This window comes from Arachis hypogaea, chromosome 2, assembly GCF_003086295.3.
Source record: "Arachis hypogaea cultivar Tifrunner chromosome 2, arahy.Tifrunner.gnm2.J5K5, whole genome shotgun sequence".
Lineage (NCBI taxonomy): Eukaryota > Viridiplantae > Streptophyta > Magnoliopsida > Fabales > Fabaceae > Arachis > Arachis hypogaea.
In genome coordinates this window covers 46,857,095-46,872,916 of record NC_092037.1, presented here as the reverse complement: position 1 = coordinate 46,872,916, position 15,822 = coordinate 46,857,095, and the positions used below count along the sequence as shown (strand labels likewise).

The 15,822-nt window shown below is 30.7% G+C and overlaps 2 protein-coding genes across 4 annotated transcripts; both read left to right on the top strand.

The window, feature by feature from the left end:
* The first annotated feature begins 323 nt into the window (after window positions 1-323).
* LOC112743815 (uncharacterized) lies at window positions 324-5,453 on the top strand. Of its 2 annotated transcripts, XM_025793174.3 has the most exons (5): window positions 324-794; window positions 2,178-2,248; window positions 3,222-3,357; window positions 4,440-4,479; window positions 5,024-5,453. In XM_025793174.3, exons 1-4 carry the CDS (start codon window positions 638-640, stop codon window positions 4,448-4,450), a joined length of 375 nt encoding a protein of 124 aa, XP_025648959.1. In that variant the 5' UTR covers window positions 324-637; the 3' UTR covers window positions 4,451-4,479; window positions 5,024-5,453. The 2 variants fall into 2 exon arrangements, with proteins under 2 accessions (XP_025648959.1, XP_025648953.1); XM_025793168.3 differs by lacking the exon at window positions 4,440-4,479.
* Window positions 5,454-6,624: 1,171 nt separating this feature from the next.
* Window positions 6,625-13,062, top strand: LOC112743826 (uncharacterized). 2 transcript variants are annotated; one of them, XR_011872644.1, is made up of 9 exons: window positions 6,625-7,003; window positions 7,341-7,373; window positions 8,061-8,081; window positions 8,196-8,264; window positions 8,408-8,459; window positions 8,656-9,562; window positions 10,474-10,671; window positions 10,774-11,099; window positions 11,226-13,062. XR_011872644.1 is itself a non-coding variant. In XM_072217413.1 (5 exons), the coding sequence occupies exons 1-5, from the start codon at window positions 6,782-6,784 to the stop codon at window positions 8,707-8,709; spliced, it is 399 nt and encodes a 132-aa protein (XP_072073514.1). In that variant the 5' UTR covers window positions 6,625-6,781; the 3' UTR covers window positions 8,710-8,849. The 2 variants fall into 2 exon arrangements, 1 of the variants encoding a protein (XP_072073514.1); XM_072217413.1 differs by lacking the exons at window positions 8,408-8,459; window positions 10,474-10,671; window positions 10,774-11,099; window positions 11,226-13,062 and having other exon boundaries at window positions 8,656-8,849.
* Window positions 13,063-15,822: the final 2,760 nt, after the last annotated feature.

Sequence of the window (15,822 nt, the reverse complement as noted above, 5' to 3'; positions counted from 1 at the left end):
TGTTCAATAATATTATATAACTAGTAAATATTATTATTTTAGATCAGTATTTGACTAACAATAATTTATATTTATATTTATAAAATTTTATATATAAAAATATATAATTTGTATTTATATTTATAAAAATTTATACATATAAATTAATATAGTTTGTATTCACTTTTTTAAAAATTTACATATATAAATTAATAAAATTTATTTATTAAAAATAATTTAATATTTATACTAATTAAATAATAACAAAATATTAAAAATTATTGGCTTTAAAAATCTCTTTTAATCAATTAAATATGAAAATTAGAACTTTCAAGTAAAAAGAAAAAATAAAGAATTAATAATTTAATTTTTTTCCTTGTTGTTCCAAATTAAAGAAAAGAATTAAACTGTCTAGAGAATTCTAATTCTCACCTTTACGGCTTTACAAACACACAGTTGTTCTGAACCAGAAATTGAGAATTGAAACCCTAATTAGAAAGAGTGACCGGCTGGTAGCTAGCTAGTTTCTTTCCCACAGGTAGTGGCGATAGGTCTCAGTTAGACTCGGGTTCTACACATCACTCGGCGTGATGCCGTGAATTTAGGGGTAAAAGGAAAATCTTGGAGCACTTGCCGTAATCCCAAAAGCAAAGCAAAAATGGAGGGGCAGCAATGGTGGAGGCTCAGGTTCTCCTTCAGGAACGCAACCATAGTGGTGTGCTTCATTAACGTAGTCACTGCACTCTTCTTGCTCCATGGATTCCTCACTTCTTCCTACACCCGCAACAAACTCTCCTCACCTAATTCCAACCCAGGCTAGTTTCTCTTTCTTAAATTCGGTTGTCTTGTGGAATATTGTAGCGTTTTGAATTCGATTGGATCGTAGTTATTGCCTAATTTTGTCGAATGTTCCATAGATTTAATTTCTTGACCAAATGGATTTTGCATAATTTCCATATTCTTATGAATTTGACATTTTCTTTTAAATAGTTACGGATATTTTTTTTCTTTTTTAATTTGAGTTTTTTTTTTCCGATTTTGGTCTCTCTACTTTTATCTTAATTCTTAAATGATTTGAGAATTTTGTATTTGGTATTTATAACTCGGTTGATTGACGAATGGTCCAATGGCAAATTTGGAATACGAACTTTATTGGAAAAGTGTTCTCGTTCAATTATTTGGTTGCTGCCCGCGATATGATGTGAGTTTCAATCAATAATTCATCTCAATTGATAATATTTGAACATTCAAAATAAGAACAAGATCTTACAGAGAAAAAATAGAGAGTTTTAATATGCAGTTTTCAGTACCGTGTATGATACGTTGTTCAAAGAGGGTTGCTCCATTTTCCTCTTATCAGCTATGAGGGTTGCATTGTAGGTCATCCTGGACAATAGCGTTGTACAAAAGGTGTGACTTACAAAATTTGTAATTAGACTCTTATTATGGTGGTTGGAAATACAATTTACCACTTCATTCTATATGCAAGCCAGACCTCTCTCCTAACCTTTGCTTTATTTTCTTCTCACATTCCGGAAATGAATCTTTTTCAGCTAATCCAAGTCTTATGAATCAGTGTTACGTATTAAGTTTATTCCACATATTGTTGACTGCCTTGCGATGGCCAAAAAATTTTAAATTTATTTGCATCTTCTACATCCATTGGATACACTTATCAAGAATAAAGTCAGGAAATTACTATAGTTAGGCATTAAAAATGGTACAGCCAATAAACTTGGTTAGCCTGTGTAGAATTGTCTTATCAATCCATTTAAAATTATAAGATGTGGTGCATGCTGTAATTTTATTTATTTATTTTTTTCTGGTGTGAGCATACTGCAATTTAATTTTATGGTTGTCCTGTTTTATACTTATACTTAGGAAACTTGTTATTAAACATAGTTGTTGTCATGAATCAAAATGTCTCAAAATCTTTAGCTATTTGATATGAATGGTGGAAATGCTCCCTCAAACAATCCCTTTAATTGTGGATGTAGAGTCCACATTCCACATTCTTGCAATGAAGTTGTATGAGCCCTGTGTAATAATTGGCAGAAGGATACTCGAACTGGAATAAAAATTGGCAGAAATACCAAGAGAGTTTTACTATTTCTCAAGCATGGAAAATTTTGGCATCTTATATTGTACATTGACTCTAATTATGAAATGCTCATATAATTTTCACTTATAAATTGCAGCTCAATTGAGTTATATTAAGGAATCTGAGGAGATTCGTCTTGCTATGTTACCATTGGAGTTGATAAAGAGAGTGAGTTTCAAATTGGTTTTGTTTATTTATCGTGTTTCTTGCTAAATAGTATTTTCTGAGCATAACTTGTTCCCAGGATGTCCAAAGTAGGAATTTTATTTGAAAATAATTATTCTCCTAACAGATTTGATTTCTAGAACAAACATTATACTTCATTTGTTGTTAAATATTCATCCTTTAGCGAGAACATTGTCAACCTTTTAGGGGTCATTTTTCAAGTCATTCAAGAAGCACTTTCCATATAGTTGTTTCTCAGGGTACTGGACTTTATTAAGCAACTTGCCATATCTGTATTTCTTCAGCCATATTTTTCAGGGTTTCGCTTCATTGCTGAGAGCATGTGAATTTGAACGGAGGAATGTAATATTGTCCCATAGCATGACGCTATATTGTCATTCTACTGCCTCATGAAAAACTAAACCTGTATTTTTCTCCTGGACAAAGTCTGGTCACTGGAAGAGAAATTGTGGAGTTGTAGTTCTGCAGCTTGTCATGTGAAATCCTCATTGATGTTAATAAGATACTCAGATTTCCAATTTGCCCCTTTTTATCCGAATCTAGATTGAAAAGTCACACTTTATCCATAATTACGTGTGGCCATGGGGTATTTCAAGATAAGTGTTATAATTAACTTTTTCAACATGGCTACAAGTTCACACACAAGAATCCCCATCCTCTTAAGCATTTTCATTTTTGCATTTTGCAGTTTGGATTTTACCATTGAAAATTGGCAGTACTAATGCTTTCATGTTTTAGTTATAACTTAAAATTTACCTTAAAAAATTAGCAAATAAGATTTATTAAACTTTTGAGTGGGCCAATATTTGCTACTAAATGCTGCAAAAGTGTCATTTGACTTCCTTTGAGGGGCTGATAACGGGTCAGAAATGTTTTATTCAATTACCGGAGGTTCGGTTATACTGAATTTTTACACGAATGATTTCTCTGTGACTGTGAATGTCTTCCTTCATAGGTGAGAGAGATTGAGCAGGATGTATACACTGAATCAGAAACAGCCCAGAAGAAAGACTTGAAGCAGACTGCTGCAGTTGATCTGTCTAAAAGGTTAAAAGATATCCGTTCCTTAAATGACGCTGCCAGCCTGAAAGGTATCTCTCTTTTCTCCTTGTAAATCACTTTATTATATGTGCACATGTTCAAAGATCGAACTCCGAATATGTGATGCTCATCACTTCTCTGTTGTCAAAAAAATATAAATTGAGTTGAACTGACATATGCATGAGGGTCTTTTATTGATTCAGTAAAGCTTATACGGTTAGGAATAATAAATTCCTTGTAGGCTTATACATATTTACTGTTAAACAAATGATCAGTTACTCAGTTTCTACAATTTAGTGTATTCTTTTTCTTTCAACATGGACTTGGCTAGACATGCATCTTCCGCCAGAAATATTTTGAATCTTTTACTCTATAAATCCCAACAGTTTTTTCTCATTTGCATATTACTCCAAATCTCTGAGGCTCTAAAGTCCCTTTTGGTAACAGTCTTAGGATACAAAACATGGAGATATTGAGACAATAGAGACGAAAAAAATCTGTCCCTATTGCTCCCATGTTTTTAGTGATCAGAGAATACAAAGACACATCTTGGAACAAAAATATTTTTGTTTCTCCTTCTCAAGTTTTACAGTCTCCAAATGCAGCCTGAGCTTCAGTGTGCTTGCTGTGCTGGCTCTGTTACAAAGACAGCCAATGGTGCCTTTGTTATCATTCCAAAATGCTGATTTCATTTTATATGTCTTAACTCCAGCTGATTGCCGACTGAACCAACAAACTTGTACCTACAATTCAAGACATGCACCATTCTGGTTGCTAGTTTTTGTAGTTGTGCTCTCTATTTATTTTCAACATGATCAAACCAAAAGTAGACCTATCATTTCCTGAATTGTCATGATTTAGTTGTTACAAATCTATTATCCAAATAGGAGGGTAACCCTGAAATCAGCCTCTTCTTTCGTGGTGCTAAGGATATATACTTTATTGAACCTCCTTTTTCTTTCAACTTTCTTCTTTTGTCTTTTTATTTTTTTGTGTAATGCTAATATGAACAAAGTAACGCCAACTTTGATATCTATTTATAAGTCTTAATGTAACACCAACTTTATCGACGAACTTCATTATTAGGGGTCAGATATGGCCATAACTTACATTATATGTTTCATGGATGCAGTAATTTCTTGATTAAAGTACTCGCTTCTCTATTTCAACTGGTAAGCCGTTCATTTAATGAAGTATTGTTGGTTCTGCCTTCCTGTGCGAAGCCTGGTACATTCACTAGTGCTAATATAAACAAAGCTTAAATTGTTTTTTCACACTATGCACATTGATCTGCACTCTGCTGGCATTTCTTCTACAAAATACCTATTTATCCATTTTTGAGCTGCGGAACACCACAAGTACCAGGGTCCATGGGCTTCTGATACCTGTTGATAGGAACTGAAATCTAACAGAATTAGGGATTTTATTGATGAACTAGGGCTTGTGAATCACAATCCCCTTATTGAAGTATACGGTTGGAACTAACCAACTCTGGAGAGAATTTCCCTCTCCTAAACGAACAAACTGAACAGATTTGTCTCTGACTGACTAAAAATAACTAATCCCTAGTATTTATGAGCAGCAGATAGGCCTAGCCTACTGCTCCTAAACCTGCTAAACTAGCTTAAAGGGAACAAACAACTTGTTTCTATCAGTTTGAATAAAGATTTACACTTTCCAATGGTTTGATTTCCTTTTTATATTTGCAATTATCAGCTTTGGAGGAATGGCGTAGAAGAAAGATGGAGAGGGCCAGACAAAGACAAATGGAGAAAAACGGAACAACCTCCTCTCAAGCGTGAGAACTATATGACTTATAGTACAGGATTTAGCTCCTTTAAAGTGACAACATTGGAAAGGGGAGAAAGTGAGCTCTTATTATATGCGAGTCCAACTAACTTGATTCGAAGTTGATCAGAGACTCATTTTCTCCCTTTAACAACATGATCACTTTATGTGAGTTCAATCCAATAGTACAAATGAAGGTTAACATGTTTACTTAAATGTGTAACGGGACAAATAGTAATGATTAGTGCACACACTGTATAGCAACAATCATAAGCCGGTGCTGAGTATTATCATTATAGCTGACTTCTGTTGTAAATGCTATTTCCTCTAAGACACAGTTTGGTTGTGCATTGCTTGATACCCTATGGTTCATCTTCTACTTTTTTACATTGTTGTTCTTGTTTAGCGGAGATACCATATGATTCCATGTGATCATGTTTACTCCGTGCCTGAAATGAAGCAAAAGCCATAGTTGCCAAGATTTAAAGTGCAATACATCCTGATTTTTTTTTATTGGAATGTTTTTATAAAACTGAGCCTTTGAATTAGAAATTTATATAATGTAAGATCACATTTATAAAATTTCATGTTAATCTAAAATCATTTGGTATACGGTTGCATATAGATCGAAATTGATTGTAGTGTCAGGTTTAAAATATACATGGATATGAATTCTAAGAGTATTAGTGTATTTTGTTCTCAAACTTTACAACTAGTTATTGTATTATAAGTTTATATGGTATAAATCATCGATCTATTATTTTAATATATAATAGGAGAGTAGTAGTTGGTTGGTTGTTTGACAAGTGTTTGCTTTCATTGAGTGACACATGTCAGAGCAAAACAAAATAAAAAAAAAAAGTTAAAAACACCAATTCCATGAGCCCGTGAATAAGAAAAGCATTGGGCGGTGGTTTTTAAAAAAATTCAAATTCAAAATCATGGTTCACAATGTGAGGAATAGAGAAAGACAGAACGATAGGAAGAAAGAGAAATACAAAATGTTATAGAGAAGAAAACATGAAGGTGAAGAAAAGAAATACGACTGAAGAAGGAAAAGAGGGTGGCGACAAGGTGGCGGTGACAGATAAGGAGACCAGATCGAGAGAGAAGGGAAGAAGAGACAAAAATGTATTCTACAAGTTCCACAACACCTATCGGGTCCCATCTCAAAGATCCATTTTAACTCTTCAATGTGAATATTTGATTTGATCACCTCCTGTTCAATGCGTTCATTTCTTGATTAATCAAATCATATATTAGATTTAGTTATTCAGATTCATTCTCGCTCCATCTTTACTACTCTCTGACTGAGGGAATAAATTGCAGCATTATTTGTGGTTTTTTGTTTGTTTTTTTTTTCATTTTGGGAGATTTCTGTGGTTCTTTGTCTCTAGCTTCGAGTATTTCGTGCAATTGGAAGCTTTGATCTTCGGGGTATAGAGAGTGTTGGTTCAGAAAAGATAAGAGGAAGGGGAAGCCAGTGGAGGATGAGAACAAGATCAAGTGCAAAATGAAGATTATGAATTGCAAGTTTTGGAGAAAACTTCTGCTGGTAAGTGAATAATAAATGTGTGATGCAATGATTTAGGGCTTATTCTTATGGAAAAAAACAAAAGTGAATGAATCCATTTGTTCAGTTTCAAGTATTTTCTTCTTTTTTTTTTTAGTTTTTTTTCTTTTTCCATGATTATTTTTATGAATAGATGCAGTGTCATTTGTGCATATGAGTACTCCAAATATAATGTTGTGTGTGAGGCTTTGATTCATTTATATGTTATAGATTGTTTTTTAATAAAGTACCTTGTTTTAGTTAGGGCTTTTGGTGCCATTGTGGAATCATTTCCAAGCTTTACTCTTCAAGTATTTCGTGCAATTGGAAGCTTTACTCTTCAAGTATTTCAGCAGGTCAGGTTTTCCTTATATTAAAAAAATTTCGTCTTCTATTTATGCCAATGTTTTGCTCAGGAAATGAAAAAGAGATTCAAGGCCTGTTTGCTGTTTCATCTAATTTTTTATTTTTAAAGTTTTTAGAACTGGATTGCTATATCTATATAGTAGTTTTGCAAACTTGGATTAGTTATACTATATATTCCTTTTCATATGTACAATTTGGTGCCTTAATTTTGTTTTAATTAGTTATTGTTGATTTTAGAATTACTAACTCAAAACTTTGTTAATCTGATTTTGATGGCTATGCCTATGCCTAACTTAGATTATTCTCTCTGTTATTGCTGTAGCACAGGTTCTGTTAACAATTCACATGCTCAAAGATAAGGTAATGTTGTTCTCTGATTTCATATTTTTAATCTTTTTATTTATTACTTTTTCTTTTTAGGAGATAAACAAAAGCCAATCATTTAGTGTGTATTAAAAAAATTTGCCTATAATCCAACAATGAAAAATATGCCGTTGACATTGAAGAAAGAAAGTATCCAATAATATAAAATAGGCAATGGCATATTTTTTATTGTTCAATATGCTTATTTATTACTTTCTCTTTTTAGGAATGTTCAATCCGTTGAGTTCATTCAGCTTTAGTTGTAAGTATATAATAGGCAAATTTTTTCCTTATGGAATGTTCACTGACATATAGAAAGAAAGAAAAAACAGGACGAGAAAAACCATAAAAAAATTGCTAAGGCTATACAGAAATAATATTCTAATCAGATTCATCTTACATATGCTAGCATGTTGGAATCTAAATTAAATATGATCTACTCATACCCAACATTGAGTTTAGTAGGTATCACTGAGGAATGCAGTTTATGAGTCCTGTTAGTTTTTTCTTATTTCAATTTATTAGCTTAATATATTTTTCTTGAATTCTATTGTTTGGCTTTTGGAAAATATAAAATGGTTATAGCCTGGTCCGACTTGTAGAAAGTACTAGCCTTAACCTTACACAGTTGGCACTTCATCATATCTACTTTCTCTTTTTTGAACCGTGTTCATCATGCCTCAGTCTCAAAGAAGATACATTCAGGTGAGTTTTTGTGAATTATTTTTACTATTTTTCTTTTAAAAGCTTATATAATTGTTTACATCTACCAAATACTCTGTTACCTATCTTTACTAACCCATCTTCCCACCGAAGCAGAGAAGAAGAAAGCTAGGGCCTTCCACGAAATGCAGGCCAAAGTTGAGAAAGAGATGGACAGTGTTTAAGGTTTTTATTTTTTCCTAAAATCAGATTTTCACTTATTTAAGCTTATTTATTTCATTTTATCTGTTAATTTTAATTTAATGTTCAATGCTGAGGTTTTGTTCAAGTTGGTAGTAAGTAGTAACATTTTCTATTATTTTTTCAAGGTTATTGAAGATGGAAACCTGACTCTTATCCTTCAGGAGGCAAATTGAGACAGTTAATTTCTTTTTTCAATATTTCTTTTCTATATGTGAAATCACTTGATATGTTATGGTATGTGATTCTAAAAGTAAAAATGTAAACTAGACAAAATTTAAATGAAAATATATAAGCTGATTGTTGATAAGCGGTGATCTATGGTTGGAAAATGTGATGGAATTGACTGAGATTATGGTGTTGTGGTAACATGTAGGTAGATGAAGAGGATTGTTATGCAGAGATCCTAAAGAATGCTATTATCATGTGAGATGAATCAGCACTCCCATGGGTGGATCCAGCAATGACACAATTGCTACTAAAGGACTGCTCATGTCAAGGGACAGAAAATAGGAGAATAAGGCTAAGGATTCCAAATAAAGGATTTGTCCTCCTTTAGCTACCGTAATTTGTTTCCAAGGTTCCATGCCATAGTTTTTCTTATTTGGTTTGTTACAGTATAGAACTTGAGTTCAAGCTTATTAGTCATAAAGATGACTGGTCTGAATCATTTAGTACATATCCCATAACCTATGATCCATGTTTCTGAATGGTGCTACAGGTTTTATCAAATTCATTTAAAAAATTGTAGAGTCTGCTATGATTATTTCTATGTGTTTTCAAAATTAAATATATTTTTTTTATAATTGCAGCTGGAGTATTAGTATAAGAAATTAAATATATTTTCTCATATCTGATTAACGAGCAACATTGTTCATTGGATTGGACTGACAATAGCTTAGTGGTTAGTAGAATCACTACTTTTCTTGACAAATGATATTTGAGAAGTGAAAAAATCTCATTGATCTTGAAACAGATATGACGAAGAATAATTTTTCTAACTTATATGTTTAGTTGTAGATAATTACCAGCTAATTGAATTTAGCAAACAACTTTCTTTTAACATAGTAATTCACAGAAATGTGTATTCAAGCTATGTGTATTCTTACTGTATGTGCTTCAAGATGTTATTTTACAGTTATAAGTTGGTTTACCCATGGCTTTTTAGTAAACAAAGCTCAAAGCTACAAGAATACACATTTATGTCAGAAGAGGCAGTCAAATGATTAGGCTGGCGTAGCAAAGATGCTGTCCTGGGAGAGGAACGAGAAATACCAATTCAGGTAGGAATACAACAATCTTTTCATAAATCTTAGATTATAAATTTATGAAACGTAAATCATATGATGGAGTCTAGCACACAGAGTACATCTATGTGGCTAATTTACAAGCATGGAGGATAAAACTTTTGAAACATATAATTAAAATTAAATATCAAAACACATGGACTACTGTGATTGCAAAAATACATGGACCACTAAGTTGAACATTAGAATTTACCACCAAATTTTGTGAATATTTTGAGTGTTTTTCCCATTTGTTTTAAACTCTATCTTTTTGGCTTTTGAGACGATGCATGATGATAGGGTACTATTTAGCATTTTTGAAGAAATGAATTTATATAGAGAGAATATGATTTTATATGTGATTTTGTTTGAAGAAATTATATATATCTTACATTAGGACTGATTTGTTTCTCTCCTTTTTTTTTTCTGTTCTCTTTTTTGTACTTCTTTGGACATCTGTTTGATTCTACAAAATGATATCATTGCAAGTTTATAGATAGCTAGATTAATTTGTAACAATCCATTCAAAGTTTTCAAATAATATAAAATGATTTACCAAATATATTAAGTTTGTCTTTTAATTAACTTTTTATTAATACAAGTATTTTTTGATTAAATTGAAAGTTAAAATTTTCAAAAATCCAATTAAATTACATAAATAGTTTTTGTATAGCGGTAAGGTTGGTGATATGCAATGATACGACAACAGATGAGGGAATATACATATATGAGGAGAAGAAAAAATTTCTTGATGTAATTTCCTTCTGTGCGATTTAATAACAAATTGTGCCCTGTAATCATATATTTCAAAATTAAAAATAAACAACAAAACTGATTGAATGGATTGCCAACGACAAAGCTTCTTTGTGTCCTTTGTTGTGTGTGTGATTGTGGTAATATTTTGGCAGAGAAGATACAGAATGTAGTAGGACAATGCTGCTGTTAGAAGAGTGTCTGGCAAAGGAAAGAGAAGATGGTGGCAAGTGGAAGATGAAGTGGTTCGGAAGAAGAGGAGAGGAAGGAGAAGCCAGTGAAAGGTGAGAACAAGATCAAGCACAAAATGAAGATTGATTCATAGTTGAAAGTTCTGGAGAAAACTTATGCTGGTAGGTGAAAGTATTTTAACCATCTTTGAACAATATTGTAATATTCCTTTTCTTTTGTTGGGTTTTTCCACGGTTTTAGTGTTGTGCATTTTTTTGGTTCAGGGGAAGCTTACCCTTCAGAAGTAGTGCAAGCTGATTTATTTTGTGAGTATTTTTCGAGTATTGGTAAGTGGTAACTAAGACCTTTATTTTGGGCATACTTTCAAGTAAGATGTTTTTGTTAGAAGTTTTTCGAATGCATTCACTTTGCCAGTAATTTCTGTTGCCATGCCTTCATAAAAATCACAACTACCTGCACTGTTGAAGATCAGTTTAGAGATTAATGCCATCAACCTACTCAAAAGAGATATCTTGAATCTCAATATTAACTTGGCAGAGCTTTAGGGACTACTTGACGAGAAAGAGGCAAAGTTATTACACTACACTAGGTACGCATGTTCAATTCTCTCGAGACTCTAATGAGATATAAATATTGATTTTGTTAATTAATTGTGATTGAAGTATGAAAGGGAGTATTAGTTCATTCAGTAATTTTGCGAGACAAAAATTCTCAGATGTCAAGAGGCATACATCCATCTCGTGCTTTTGGTGGTTTTCCTAATCTTGAAGCATTGGTAATTGAAGCAAGTAATGCTGAAGAAATAGATGACGAACATTTTTATACATGTAAGTGCTCAATATTCATGGTAGGTAGATTTAGCATCTTAAAACAAATATTCCTATATAAGCAGTTCTACTAATCCGTTTAATTAATTTTTATAGATTTTTTAAAATTAAAAAGAAAAAGAAAAAATAACTAAGATAACATTCTTAGCACACTTATATGTCCATACAAGACTAATGTATGATGAATTTTTTTGTTATTTTTCAGCACATCTGAAATTATGCAATCCAGACTGAAAAAGTAATAATTGAAATTGTCTTAAATAAACAGTAATTTTCTATTATTAGAAAATTAAGTAGGCTTAGGCATCTCTTAAAACATAAAAAACAAAAGTCACTAAATATATGTATGTCATGTTGTATATCATATATATTCTTATTGTTATTCGTTTATAATGTATAATCATTTATTGGTTTGAATTATGATTTCTTAAATGTTCTTCATATCTATGTGACATTCTCATTTAGATGGAGGAGAATATGAAAAGTCGGTTGAACACCTTTGCTACCTCTTTTTAGATTCGAAACTTCAACGAAGAAACATATTCGATTCGTTGACATACTATAGTCGTGTAAGTGATGTTGTAAAAATACTTTAGTGACGGTAGCATCATCGTTCTTTTTGCTTGATTCTTTAGGTTACACTTAGTAAGGATGAAAGTTATTACTTTACAAACGAGAATTGAAATTTAATTTGTAAACATGACACTTGGTTTACTAATTTTATTTTTTAATTTTTTTTGGTGAGATATCTATAAAAGCTACTTGAATTTTTTTTTTTACAATCCTTGAATATCTTGGTGAATAAGTGCATTAGTTTTTGCTGTTTCTTTCTTTTTGATCTGCCACCTGAAGTATAGCCACCGACCGGAGGAAGGGTGGAGGGTGTTTAGATGTGCTACGGGTACTTTGTTATTATTTTGTTTATTCGTGTTCATCTATATTTTAGGGATAATAGTCTCCTTCTCCTCCTTTATGTTTCATAGCTTTTTGTAGCAGCTGATAGCCTGACAAGGATTATACCATGTTCAACTTCTGAAAATTTGAGATCCGAGATTATTGATACTGATATTCTGAGCTGGGCAAATAATAAAGTGAAAAAAAAAGTTTCAAAGGTAATCAACTAAATATTTATCAGTTATAAGTTATCAATCTTTTATCATGAGTACATTGTAAACTGGCTCCCAAAATCTTTTTAATTAAAGATTAGTATTTAAGAATTTTGTGGGTCAAGGGAAGAAGGGCATAATAGTTCTTTTGATATGTCTTTTGTGTGTACTCCCATATTACATATGATTGGAAGTGTCTACAGTAAAAAAGTTTTGTAGTAAGTAATATCAAAATCAGTTTTTATAATTTTTTAGTATAGTGAACCTCCGTTCTAATTAAGTTAGTATCTGGATCATAATCCACTTTCGGTTTTATTTTTCACATATTTTTATTGTTTTAATCATATTTTACAAATGTGATATTTATTAAGCTCTGTATTAGTGAGTTTTGCCTTTGATCTTATTTTGTTTATTTACTTTTTTAGGGGAAGCCAAACTTCAAACATGACGCTATTCCTCTTTGAGAGCAAAATCATAATTATCTGTTAAAAGAACTATTGAACATATAAATAGCAAGTGAAGGATTTAAGTTTTTCATTCTATTGATCTGTTAAAAGGGCAGATCTTTTGCTACAAAAGATGATAAAAGTCCTTAAATTATTGAGTTTCATTTTTAATATTTTTATATTCTTATTTCTTATATTTGGATCAAGGTAACAAAAATAATATTTATTGAATGTCTCTAAGATATTGAAATGGTGAGAAAACTAACTCGTTAATTTTATAAGATCTATATATGCTTTCCTACCTTTATTTATAAATAACAATTTCAATTAGCGAGTTTTAGTAGTTGTATGCTAAAGATTATGGAAAAAATTATATTGTATTATAGTCTATATTAATAGCAAGGAAAACTGGCCAATAGTTAGTTTTAGAAAATTTTACTATACCATTTTTTCAAGCATAAAATTATAAATGTATAAGTTTTTTTATAAGGGTATATTGGCAAGTTTGGATTAAACAAACTCATTCATTTACATGTTTTAAGGATTTAAGAAAAAGTGAAAACTTAACATAAAAGATCTGTTGCTTTTAAAAATATGTATATGTAAAAGAAAGAAGAAAGAAAAATAAAGAATACTGACACATCAAATAAAGAAGAAAATAAAAGAAAAAAGAAAAATAAAGAAACTAACAAAGAAATACCAAAAAGTGAAGAATTGAACAAATTATGTATTTTTTTTGTTCAATTTTATATCACTGTCAAAAAAATATTATCATTTAGCTATGCTAAAAACATTCATTAATAATATTCCAACATAATTAAAATTCTATAAAATTTATATCCTTTGAAAATTTGTGTGCAAATTGATTGAAGTTGGTATCATGCATGATTATGTTTGTGAAACATTAATCATAAATGAATGTAAATTCTCTCATTTATATTTTGTCTGTTATTGAATTCATTAACTTTTTTTTTCGTTTATTTATTATTAGAAGTAAAAAAGATGTAAGTTAAAAATATTTATCAGTTTAAACATCAATATAATAAAAAAGATTGAGATAAAAAGAATTTTTTGTACTAAATAAATTAATTCTTTCAATAAATATATGTATTAATGTTTTTGTATATAAACTATACATAAATATAATAAAGTAAATTAAATATAAGATTTGTGTGTAACGCAAATATTAGGGGTCTAATAATATAATTAAATATCATTTAGTTGGTATTCGTACATCGTATGATTACAATATAAATTATTTTTATTAAAATTTTAATTTTTTTTAATTGTATTACAATAACAGAGTATAATAATATTTATTTAAATATATAAACATAATATCTTTTATATTTATTCACTAATATGCATAGTTGTAAAAACCGGACCGGACCGGCCGGTTCGACCGGATAACCGGTCAACGGCTAACTTGCGTGCTGATGACGTCAGCATGCGGTTGTTAGATTTGGAAAAATACATTTGCAGGGAGGAGTCGAACTTGAGTCGAACAAGTTGACAACCACTGCGCTACCTGTTTATTTAGCATTGCTGATGCTTTTTATAATATATATTTCATTTTTTTATAACTAATACATATATATATATATATATATATATATATATATATATATATATATATATACATGAAAATACTTAACTCAATATTTTTTAAATTAATTATTTTTTAATTGAAGTACAAATTAATTAATTTTAAAATAAAAAATAATAATGAATATAAAAATAAAAAAAAGTATTTATTCTGAGAAAAAAATTAATTTATATAATTATTCAATTATACAAAAATATTTAGACTTTAAAATTATTCTTTGGATATAATTCATAGATTGTTATTCTTATTGTGTCTAATTAAGATACTATATAGTAGTATGAACTAATTATATGTCTATTTTTGTATTAATTATTTATAGAATTCAACTTAATTGTTCTTAAAATATTAGTAAAAATATGTATTTTTCAAAATTTAATTTTAAGTTTTTGACTATTTTTATTTTTATTTATATAGTACCGAGTCAACCGGTTCAACCAGTGACCCACCGGTTGAACCAGTGATCCAGTGACCCAGTGATTTGACCGGTTCGATTACCGGTTCGGTTCTGACAACTATGCTAATATGAACTAAAAAATTAATAAGATTATTTTGGTTTCTAAAAACAGAAGATGGAATAATCTTATATTTTGTACAACAAATTTTTTATTTTTTTTACAAAAAAATTTTTTAAATTAAAAATAACAATTATTATCAATAAATTTTTATAATAGAATAATATTTAGTCCGGACGTAGTCCGGGTTTTACACTATTAATATATTAATATTAATTATTAATTATTAATTAATATAATTATATAATAATAGGAGAATAGTAAAGAGGTCTGTGCTCGACAAGTGGAGTGTTCCATGTTCGACACGTGGAGCTATGTGTAGTTGACAAGTGTTTGTTTTTAGAGTTGGACACCTAGCAAATAAAAAATCTGAAGATTTATGAACAAAACAATTGGCGGGATTTTGATTCAAATTGGAATTCAAAATAATTTGGTTACAACTGTCTTCATATATATGTTAGTTAAATTGTGAAGAAAGAAAAGAAGGAAAGAGAGAAAGAAAGAAACCGACGGTCACAGAGAAGAGGGTGGCGACGAACAAAGAAAATGATGGTTGAAGAAAGAAAAGACGACAGAAGAATAAGAGAACAACAGTGAAGAAAGACGAGAAAGATGGCCAACATCGCAGAGAAGAAGAAAATGACGGTGAAGAATGTAAGGACGACGGAAGAAGGAGAAGGAGGTGGCGACAACAGCGACAGTCATAGGGAAGCAAGCTAAATCGACAGAGAAAAGAAGAGGAACGAGGCGACGGCGGTGATGGAGTCCACCGTCGCTGTTGGATCCGCAGAGCTGCGTCCTCTGCAGGACGGTGG